At 39.0% G+C, this 11,606-nt stretch overlaps 1 protein-coding gene across 2 annotated transcripts; it reads right to left on the bottom strand.

Annotated features, from left to right (window-relative positions):
* Nucleotides 1-942: 942 nt before the first annotated feature.
* On the bottom strand, nucleotides 943-9,794 carry LOC143412970 (uncharacterized). 2 transcript variants are annotated; one of them, XM_076874965.1, is made up of 9 exons: nucleotides 9,728-9,794; nucleotides 9,281-9,507; nucleotides 4,944-5,036; nucleotides 4,720-4,809; nucleotides 4,344-4,430; nucleotides 4,241-4,269; nucleotides 4,039-4,083; nucleotides 2,257-2,312; nucleotides 943-1,335 (listed from the first exon to the last, which is right to left on the bottom strand). In XM_076874965.1, exons 2-8 carry the CDS (start codon nucleotides 9,339-9,341, stop codon nucleotides 2,271-2,273), a joined length of 447 nt encoding a protein of 148 aa, XP_076731080.1. In that variant the 5' UTR covers nucleotides 9,342-9,507; nucleotides 9,728-9,794; the 3' UTR covers nucleotides 943-1,335; nucleotides 2,257-2,270. The 2 variants fall into 2 exon arrangements, 1 of the variants encoding a protein (XP_076731080.1); XR_013093509.1 differs by lacking the exon at nucleotides 9,728-9,794 and having other exon boundaries at nucleotides 943-2,312; nucleotides 4,956-9,492.
* Between the last annotated feature and the right edge of the window lie 1,812 nt (nucleotides 9,795-11,606).

Below are 11,606 nucleotides of genomic sequence, written 5' to 3'. Positions count from 1 at the left end.
CAGTGGTCCCGCGTACTTATTCAGATTCAGAGTAAGAATCACACAGTCCACAAACACATCAGCTCTAGTGAAGAAAGCCCAGCAGCGCCTCCATTTCTTGAGGGTGCTGAGATGGAACAGGCTGCAGACTGACCTCCTAGTGTCCTTCTACCGTGCCACTATAGAGAGTGTGCTGGTGCACGCCATCCCTGTGTGGTACGCTGGTTGCACAACAGCTGACAAGAAGAGACTACAGAGGGTCATCAGAACTGCAGAGAAGGTGATCGGCTGTCCACTCCCCTCCCTGGACTTAATTGCCAGCTCAAGATGTCTCTCCAGAGCCAGGGCAATTATAAAGGACCACCTCCATCCTAACCACCACCTCTTCAACATCCTGCCCTCTGGAAAAAGGCTCAGATCCATCAGGTGCAAAACCAACAGACTAAAGAACAACTTCTTCCCGTGGGCTGTCAGAACTCTTAATGCAAACTAAGAGTGTGTAAAGACTTCCCCAACACATCCACCCTGACACTGCTGTTGATCATCTATGTGCAATATCTCAGTCTTTCCATGTTCTGTGCAATATTTTTGGCTCATGTGCAATTATTTTGGTCCCAGTCTGTTTCAATGTTTCCTACACATACACCATGTATATAGTTCCACTCACATATGTATACATATACACTGTTTTTTATTTTATTCTATTTATTTAATTATTTATTTATTTTCCGCCTTCGTTGTATATTGGTTTCTCTTCTTACTTTAGCACCTTTGTGGTTCAGCTACCCAATTTCGCTGTGCAAGAAACTGCACAATGACAATAAAAAGCTCTAAGTCTAAGTCTCTAAGTCTCTAACAGGTGACTGTGCAAATACTGGAAAACTGAGGACCTCTGGCGGACAAAAGGAATAATACACAAAAAAGTGCTCAGACATAAACTGTGAGAGTTTAAAATTTGTTCTGCAAAAATAGAATTTCACCAAATTAATAGAAATGCATATTTTCCAGATTACATTACTATAAAAAAGAATATTCAAGATATTGATTCAGATTCTATTTAATCATCATGAAAGACATGTTATAAAACTCATACTGGACTTTTGACACTGCACATATTTCACTTACACAAACTATAAAGGCATTAAAGGCATTTAACAACAGTCATATTATAAGAGAGGATTAAGACTTGAATACACATCTTCTATCAGATTAAAATAACAACAGCGTGAAACACAAAAACTGTTAACGTTGCTTTAAAGTTCTCATCTAGTTTATATTTACCTATAAAACCAGATGAGATTACATTGATAATATAACAGCAGTTTTCTCTGCTGAGTTGATGTTGCTGATCAGTGGCTGGACGACAAAAACAAAACATAATCAGAATCAGAAAAATGTATTAATCCCTAAAGAAATGATGTGGTTACACAATGATAATAACATCATAAATGTTGCTTTGGCTCATTGACCTCAGGTATTTGAATTTCTCCACCTATATTACCTCTACTCCCTGAAGCATCTCTGTTAAACCTGTCTCCCTCTCATTCACACAACTTCTCTCCAGAACACTCCTCCACTGCTACAGGCCGTCTTTCACCTGTTTCTTAATGTTGTCCACAAACATAATAGACCAGAGACTCCTGCCTGACCTCAACTGTCAACCTACCCATCATCATAAAAATGAGAACAAAATAAAGAGCATAGATTCCTTTCAGTACTTTGGATTTCTTTTCTTTTGACAGAGGAAAAATTCAAAATAAGATGAACAGTAAAAACAGGTAATAAATAATAAAAATAGAAGCTAAGGAAGATCTTCAGAACACAAATTTGAAACTCAAATACAACTCAAAACTCTAGGACCATGGCACTGAATCCTGTGTGCTGTTCAATAGTCTAGCAATAGCAATAGTTTTAGTTGTATGTTTTCTATCCAGCCTTCTCTTAGAGCAACTGCTCATATCCATAGCAAAGAACTCCTGGTACCAATTATATTTTCATTTAAAAAAAGGAAAAATAAGTGTATTATAATGTAGCTGGGCACTGTCCCAAAAACTGGTGTTTCTTTAAATCTGTTGGACCCATAAACAATATTCAAGAATTGTCTTTCCATTAAATGCAAATTCTTTTTTTTTCAACAGCTTGAACTATGTTATTTTAAAATTGACAGTAGAGCAGAAGTCACTGCATCATTTCATCATCAACACGAATCTGAAAAAAGCTGTCTGATATATAGATAAAATAATAACAAACAAACAAACATATCACTAAACAAAACACCTTATCTTGGTTTTCTAGGTGTTGCTGATGGTGACATAGGAAACTTCAGGATCCACCTAAACAATGAAGAGAAAAACATGCTGACTCCTCAGTAATATCCATCCATCCACTTATCCTTTTTAGTGTCGCGGGGGTGCTGGAGCCTATCCCAGCTGTCATAAGGCGAGAGGTGGGGTTCACCCTGGACAGGTCGCCAGTCTGTCGCAGGGCCAACACACAGAGACAGACAACCATTCGCACTCACATTCACTCCTGCATTCACACCTATGGGCAATTTAGATTTTTCAATTGACCTATACCTTTAGAAGTGCTTGTATGAATGGGTGAATGAGGCATGTTGTTTAAATGGCCTGCATTTGTATAGCGCTTTTCTAGTCCCTAAGGACCCCAAAGCGCTTCACACTACATTCAGGCATTCACCCATTCACACACACATTCACACACTGGCGATGGCAAGCTACATTGTAGCCACAGCTGCCCTGGGGCGCACTGACAGAGGCGAGGCTGCCGGACACTGGCGCCACCGGGCCCTCTGACCACCACCAGTAGGCAAACATGGGGTTAGTATCTTGCCCAAGGATATTTGGCATGCAGCCAGGAGGCAGCCTGGGATTGAACCACCGTCCTTCTGATTAGTGGCTGACCTGCTCTGCCACCTGAGCTACAGCCACCCCTACAGTGCCCCTACAGTAGTCAAAGCACTGGGAGAGTAGAAAATTGCTATATAAGAATCAGTCCATTTACCAATAAAAAAAAAACACTGCAAAACACACAAAACAAAATAGAAATAAGAAAAATGGTAACAGACATAGGAAAAAAAACGTAAATAGGAAAAACGAAAACAGAAATAGGAAAAAACAGATTTCCAAAAGCAAAGGGAAGTGTTTCTGGGGAGACAATAACCCGACGGACCAGTTGCAGGGACGCAAAACATGCTAGGTGTGTTTTATCATGATTCATATAATACTGATGATGGATTTTTAGGCTAATAGTTAGGCTAACACATATACCACTCATCTTTTCTTTCCTCACAAAACCGATAAATCCTCCACTTCTTTTAAGTGTCTCCCAGCGCAATTCTTAGCATATTTTGGTTCCTGCAACTGGTCCGTCGGGTTATTGTCTCCCCAGAAACACGTTGTGCTTTTGGAAATCCGTTTTTTCCTATATCCGTTGTCGTTTTTCCTCTTTTTGTTGTGTTTTGTGTGCTTTTGCAGCATTTTTCTTATTGCTGGTGTTTTCTTAAGTTGCAGTGGCCTCTCAGGGCCACCGTACAACTGAGTTCCTAGTCTCCACTATGGCCTAATCTCCTCATGTGTATTTAAAGCCCCAGTTTGCTTCTGTTCTTTGTTATGTTCTATGTTCCTTAGAGGCTAGTTTGTGACTTCCAGATTTTTAGTGTTGCCTGAATTATTTTGTGTTTTGCATTTTGGCCTGCTAAGGTCAGCAATAAAGCTGCTTTTTAAGTTTAACATGGATTTGAGTTCTGCACTTGGATCCTACTTTGCCAACAGCTATCCTTGAAAATATGTCTCACTGTAATGCAACATAAACAACTCTTCATTCATCACTTTAATTTCTCAGAAATGGTGTCTCAAGATATTGCATTTGTGTTTTGACCTCTTACTTCAGGTTTTACGATTCATGGTGTGGTCTACTGATTTTATTTTTGGCCTAACTTTCTTATCTTTTGGATGCTTTTTCAGTTAGTGTCATGCATTTACAATTTTTTAGAGAATAAGAAGAAGTGTTTTTAACTCTAGGTGTAGTGGGTGATCTCACCGAGTTCTGATTGGTTTGAGTCTCTGCAGGGTTTGAACTCAGTCCCTGAAAAACAGACAATAGTGCGGTTACATCTGGTGGAAAAGCATTTCTATGAAGGCAGTTTAGTTCTTGTTAACACTCCCTCAAAGATGAGCGGTTTATTTAATTGTCTTTTTAGTGGCAGATATAGGAATATTTAATTATATGTTTCAAAACTCACAGGATTTTCATTCTTCTGCATTTTGTTTCCTGGAAAGACAAAAACAGTCAACTCTAACATTCATAGAACAACTTACAAATGTTGTATCTGTAAATGTTCTCACCTTTCATTCTTTTCCTTATGATGAGACACACAGCTGTTATCAGCAGTGCGACCAAACCAATAGCTCCATTGATGTACCACGAAATAGCTGCGATAAAGCAGACAAAACAAATTTGAAACATTTTTGCATGTTAATGTTTGAAAAACGTTTCACACCATTTAACAGCCATGATACTCAAGTGAACAATGTTTCCTGCCAAAACCACACCATCATATCAAATGTTACATCTTATGTTTCCTATAGGATAGGTAAGTGATTTTCTGTCATCAAAATGTAAATAATATTCATTAGGAAAAAAGATGTAAACTAAAGTATGAACTCTCCTTAAAACTCTAAAAGAAAACGTGTTTTTCCTGCTTAATCATCATAATCTTACGTGATTTTGAAGGATTGCTGATTGTGTTTGGTTCTGATTTTGTGCTGCTTTCAGTTTTTCTCGCTGGTTCCTTTGTTGTGTTTGCTTCAGCTGAATAAATGACAAAACCAAACCAAAAAGTGTGTCATTATTTCACAAGTTGTTAATGAAAAAAAGATCTTAAAAATGTAAAATCTATCAAACTAATATTTGAGGTCATCTTAAACAGTTGATCGTGAGCTCACCTGTTTCCTCACCTGAGGGCTGAGGGCTGAAGGTAAATGGCTGCACTCTTCCTGTGTCTGTATCAGTCACCTCACACTTCACTGTGTTGTATCCTGCTCAGTAAATAGGGTAATACTTTATAACAGAGAGAGAACATTTCACCTCAATAATCAATCTGTCTGGTTTAGTTGTGGCCTTTTCACCGATCTGTCGAAGGTTGATCAGCTGTGCTGTTAGTTTCTTGAAATAAAAAAACATTTAGTACCATCACAGTTATTCTGGTCATCACATTTAGACGAGGCTGAATGACGTCATCAACAATCTTCATTGAAGAAAACCAATAAAAAAACATTAGAATACAGCACTTTTTACAATAAGAGTGAAAATCAATTTAGAAACAACTTTATAAACATGCTTCCCTGAAACAGCAGATCATGCTCAGCTGTCTTATTCATGTTATTGGTAAGTGATTGTAATAATATTGATACGATTATTATTTCACTGCTATAAAAATGTTTCCTCTATCCTTACCTCCAATCTGAATCATCAGCATCAGACATAAAAACATTTGAATCCATCTGAATTCATCCATTCTGCTTCTCTGTCTCACTTCGTTCTTGTTCTCAGTCTCAACTGTCACAGTCTCTGAACTGATGACCCTTCAGGACGGTTTGTACTTCCTGTCATTTGTCATGTTTCACCACAAATTTAGCAATTTTTAGTCGTCTCTCATTTATGTTGATGATAATGTTACACAGCTGGAGTAAATCAGCTTTTCTGAAACATTTTTTCTAAAGGAAATTTATATGAAGACTTGGCAGGTTCATATTTTTGTCATTCTCACAGTTGATTTGTGACATTGATGTGTTTGACATTGAAAAAAAAAAAATGAATAAAGAAGTCGAATGTGAGATATTTTTTGGAATAATGCAGCTCCCCTTTTTTAAATATTTTAAATCAGAAGGTGCATGACAGTTAATGTGTCAGACTCAATGAATTGATGAATTGATTTTACAACTGCAGGTACAGGAAATATAGCAGATAATGCTATTGGAGTGAAACCCAACAGTTCCTCACCGTTAATCTTAAGTAATTTCCCCCTGATGAGGTCGAGAGGAAGTGTGTTCGTTACAATGTGGTGTGCTCATTTTACTGTTTTTTTAAGAATCTGCTGTTACAAGTGAAAATCTAAAAAAATTAAGGGAAGGTAAGGCCCCCAAATGTTTTGGGTTCGTAGCGACACTCTTGGTTTCTGACAGAAAACGGTAAGTGGTGAGAATAGAGGCTGTGGTTCAGGGGTTATCAGCAGTAGCATTTAACAATAATCTGTGAAATTGGTAAATAAGTATGCTCATTAATATGTTATATATAATATATTAATATGCTCATCAATATGCTCTAGTGTTTAAAACCCTAGAGTTCAGCAAATTAAATTCAACAAATATATCACGAACACCTTATTTGTGATAACCAGTGTTTCAGTCACAGGCCTGTCGGTATTATTCAAGTTACACAGTGGATTTTTTTCTTTTGGCTAAATACAAAATAAGAACAGTAAAAACAGGACACCCAAAATCAAAATCCAGCTTGACGCAAGGAAGATAAGATTAGTTAGGGAAACTATCACAGCAAAGGCAGTAAACTAAAAAGGGCAAAGGGAAGACAAGACACAAATTGGGAGGCAGCAACCGGTGAAGGTAAATACACCCAGCTCAAGGCAATCACGGCAGAGTTGGCAAAGGTGTTAGTAAAGCTACCAAGAAATGAAAGAAAACTAACCAAAATAAAATAGGAAATGAAAAAAGACAAATAAATCTAGAGACCAGACAAACACCTAATGAGCCAGGCATTCATTTAGAGCAAAACTAGTTGTGGGCAGATAACAAATGAATAGAAAAACATTTTATCTCCAGATGACATTATTGTAAGCAATAAGAAGGAAGAAACTGATACAGATTTAATGGTATTTAACGGTCAATAAACTCATGCTACAAAACCCATAACGGTCATTTAGAAATCTAAAACAAACAAAAGCCGAGCGCTACCCCCAACTCGCTAATTGAATAAACAAGGGAAAAAAATGATAGAAAATAATAAGGCAGTTCTCTCTTTCTGCTTCAGTGCTTAGTTAAAAGTCAAAGTATCAACACACTAAATACAAAACTTGGCAGTTCTCTGAAATCACACACCCAGATCTGTCATAGATGGTTTGGAGGCCAAGGACGGGCCTGCTGCTGCTGTCAGCTACTGCCGGGGAGACTGCTGGAGAGGATTTTTAAAACAGCCACTTGATGATGGAACCAATCAGCAGCTGCCAGCAAAATCCAGCCACTGTGATTCAAAAGATGGCCAGAGCCGTAACAATAGGATTAAATCTATTAAACTAGATAAGATTATACTGATAATACAACAGCAGTTTTTTTCTGCTGAGCTGATGTTGTGGATCAGTGGTATCTGACAGAAACACCAGAGCCTCCAGTGCTTTCATACTTTATTGAAACATCATCTTTATCATAATGTACCTGTGAAAAACAAGCAAAAAACCCAAAACCAAATGTATCAGATTGTGAGACAAATAAATTGGCATTGTGTTTATTATTACCTGTGGTTTCAGTTATATTCTTTCCATTAGTTCTTAGTTTTCTTTTCTTTTGTGTTTTTGAGTGTTAGGTTGAAATTGTTAAATGTTACCATTATTGTACTGCCAAGGTCTCCCCTTCCATCCATCCATCCATCCGTTCGCTTCCACTTATCCTTCTTAGGGTCGCGGGGGGTGCTGGAGCCTCTCCCAGCTGTCATAGGGCGAGAGGCGGGGTACACCCTGGACAGGTCGCCAGTCTGTCGCAGGGCCAACACACAAAGACATCATTCGTGCTCACATTCACACCTATGGGCACTTTGGATTAATCAATTAACCTATCCCCACAAGCTGACAGAGGCGAGGCTGCCGGACACTGGCGCCACCGGGCCCTCTGACCACCACCAGTAGGCAACAGGTGAAGTGTCTTGCCCAAGGACACAACGACCGAGACTGTCGGAGCCGGGGCTCAAACCGGCAACCTTCCGATTACAAGACAAACTGCCAACTCTTGAGCCACGATCGCCCCAAAATTATAAACACAACAAAAGCTATTTTGCCCAAACACCTGAAATACATCTAATTAATATTTTAGCTATTTTTAGTTGTTTTAAACAGCTGATCGTGAGCTCACCTGTTTCCTCATCTGAGGTCTGACAGCTAAAGGTAAACAGCTGCACACTTCCTGTGTTAGCATCAGTCACGTCACACTTCATTTTCTCATATCTTGATGGATAGATATAGTGAGACTTCCAACGGGTCACAGTAGTGGAGCAGTCAGTCTGTGAGGTCAGTATTTCTTTGTCATCTTTGTTCATATCTTGACGTTTAATCAGCCAATTCACGGTGTGATGACACTGTCCATATGTCACCACAGAGCAGTTTACAGTTTTTCTCAGTTGCTTTGGTGCATTTCTCACAACAGAATTGATCTCTGCACCACTACTAAGGCTCTTCTCAAAACAATTGGTGCAAACTGCAAAACATGGTGGATAACTCGCAAAAGTGAGTCACCTCATCAAAAAGAAAAGTCAGTTGCTCAAAATAAGTAGTCAATGCTTCAAAAGCAAGTCCCTTAATCAAAACAGATAATATATTCATCAAAAGCAAGTACTTATATCAAAGTGTCAGGGCTGTCACAATTACAAGTCATTACACCAGCACCTTTGGTCACAAAATCAAATGGTTTGAACAGGTTCTCATTGTGACGGATTTCTTTGTAGGTGCTTCCCAATGACTAATAATAAAAAGATTAACCTGAGACAGATGAACCAGAGCGTTTAGAGTTTGTATTTCTCCTAATTTGTACTGTAGGCATGAATAAAGACCAACTTCCTCAAATGTGAGCTTCTTAATAACCAGAGAACAGTTCGCTGTAACACTCAGTCTGTCTGATTTGACTTTGTCTGTCCAAGTGTGATCAGCTCTACTGTTGTTTTGTGTCTTGAAACAAATGTCCACTCAGTACTGTCACAGTTATTCTGCTCATCTATCACATTTAGACAAGGCAGAGTGACGTCATCTCCAACTTTCATAAAAATGGATATTTCAGTTTCAGATACTGTTGAGAAGATTGATGAGAAATATGAAAGATAAATTAGAATGCAGCAGTTTTACAATCAGAGCGAAGATTTTAGACTCGGGTCTGTAAACATGTCCCATATTTCCCTAAAACAACAGTACATGCTCAGCTTTCTTATTTACTGTAAAGTTTATTGACCATAGTAATACTGATAATATTTAGTTTTGTTGCTAATAAAATGTTTCCTGTATCCTTACCTGGAATCAGAATCATCAGCATCAGAGATAAAAACATTTGAATCCATCTGAATTCATCCATCGTGCTTCTCTGCCTCACGTCTTTCTTGTTGTCGATCTCAACCGTCACAGTCTCTGAACTGATGACTCTTTTTACTTCCTGTCATTAGTCAGATCTCACTTCCTCACTGCAACTTTAGTCATTTGTAGTTCTTTCTTCTTGTTGGTATTGAGTATGTGAGCTTTCTCTGAAATTGATGAATACATTTAAATATTAAACAAAGATGACACAAATGAACACAAAATGCAATTCCTAAATGAAGTTGTTTATTATTAAGAGGGGAAAAACCTATATGGCCCTGTGTTAGACCAAGTTAAATGTGCGACAGTGTCAAAGTGCTATAGACAAGGGTGCAGGGATCAGGTCTCCAGGGAATCTGCGGGGAAAAGCAGGGGGAACACACTCACTCTCCTTCTGTCTCTCTTGGCGTCTCACCAGTCTCTCACTCCTCTCTCGTACCAGAATTTCTGTAAGGAACAAGGGCAGGTCCAGGGTGTCTGTACACAGGGAAACGACGTGTTAGCACAAGATTCAAAATCCAAGAGAACTAGATTACTAGTGTCCTAGCCAGGACTTCACTAACATGAGTCAAGCAACAATACAGCAAAGAGCAGTCTAACTTCTTCCCGTAAGTAGAGGCCGGTTAATGAGACGCAGGTGTTCACCATCTCCCAGGTATGTAGGCCAAAGGCGGGAGCCCACAATGGCCTCCGCCCAGGCGATAGAGGGAGAGAAAAGGAGAGAAAAACAATACCAAAGCCCACTTGTAGCAGAATATTTCTCAGGCAGACGGTGACACTATAGTTTTTAAACATAACAAAAATCAGACGACGACTGGTTTGATTTAACTGTGGTGATGTTTAGATTGCTCGAGTTGAAAAACGTGTTGCCGTCCAGTTTGTGTGAAGTCAGCATTACAAAGAAAATGCAACAACCTATTAACAAAAAGTCCTTATATTTACTGTGATAGTTGACCTGCTGCACTCTTGGTCTTAAAGCAAATTAGTGTTGTTTTAAGCTTTAGAAAATGAGAAACAGTAATGTTAAATATATATGTATCACAATGGAGTGGACTTTGAGAGATAGTTTTATCTACTCTGCAGCATAAGCTGAAAAACCAAGGCAGGATCCAGGTTCAGATGGGTTGCACAGATTCACACGAGACCCACTACAATCTGGTAAACAGGTATTGCAGTCAGGCACCACTGAACAGCAGGGTAATGTGTGCAGGCATAAGATGCCAGAACAACAGGGATTTCTATCTTTTGTGCCAGGCTTAGAATCAGTCATTTAGAGACGCTGCTATGTTGAATTTAACCCAGTTAACCCCCAGATGTGGTGAGGCAAAGACACGATACTAACTCTGGGCTGTTAACGTGTGATCTTAATTTGATATTCGTAGTGAAGAATGTATTCAGTACAATGTTTTACAAGACATTTATTCATCTGTGCTTGTATTCAAGTTTACAGCAAATCATCTGAGAAATGCCTTTGAACTGGTGCCTGTTTCTGGGCTTTTCTTTTGTCACAAACTGCTCACAAAGAAGGACGAATGCTTTAGGAAACAAAAGCTTTGGAATGTATTCTGCAAGTACAGGTCAAACGTAATAGCCTCATTGTTTTATAGCAATGCTGAATTAACTTATGTCACTGCAGGACAGTGCAGCCAGTGGGGCTGATTGTTATAGTCACTGTGCACGACAAGAAAGCATTTGACATGGTGAACTGCTGCCACGGTTTTAGAGAGACGTCTGTTTGTTATTAGAAGTAGTTGTTCTGTTTAATTTGGGGTTTTTCTCCTTTGCTTCTGCGTAGAAGACGACCAATCTGCACATCGAGAAGCTGTCCTGTCTTCAGCTAGGAGTCCTTCTCCAGCTGCTGCACATGCTAACAGGCAAAACATCAGGGAGTAATACAAGCTTTTAATGCTTATGTGAACCACAGGCGTGCTTATAATGTATCAACCTGCAGTGAGACTGTAAAAGCAAAATCTTTCTTGATTTAATTTTCATTGCACAAATAATAACAGATTCAGGAATGTATTCAAGGAAGAGACTGGCAAAGAAAGAGTGGGATAGTCAGGGAGCTGAAGGAAGGAGTACTAAAAGGCTAGGTGCACAGCAAAGAGAGCGGTGTCACTGGCACAGGAAAAGGCTTGTAGTGAGTTGTATGTGAGGCTGGACACTAAGGAGAAAATGATTTTTAATGAATGGCAAGGCACATAAATTGTGCTGGAAGAGAGTAACCAAGTATAGAGATGGAAATGTGCTAATGTGAAGAAAGTGT

Source organism: Maylandia zebra, linkage group LG16, assembly GCF_041146795.1.
Source record: "Maylandia zebra isolate NMK-2024a linkage group LG16, Mzebra_GT3a, whole genome shotgun sequence".
Taxonomy (NCBI): domain Eukaryota; kingdom Metazoa; phylum Chordata; class Actinopteri; order Cichliformes; family Cichlidae; genus Maylandia; species Maylandia zebra.
Note: the sequence above shows the minus strand (reverse complement) of the source record. Positions and strands in the feature narration are given on the sequence as shown.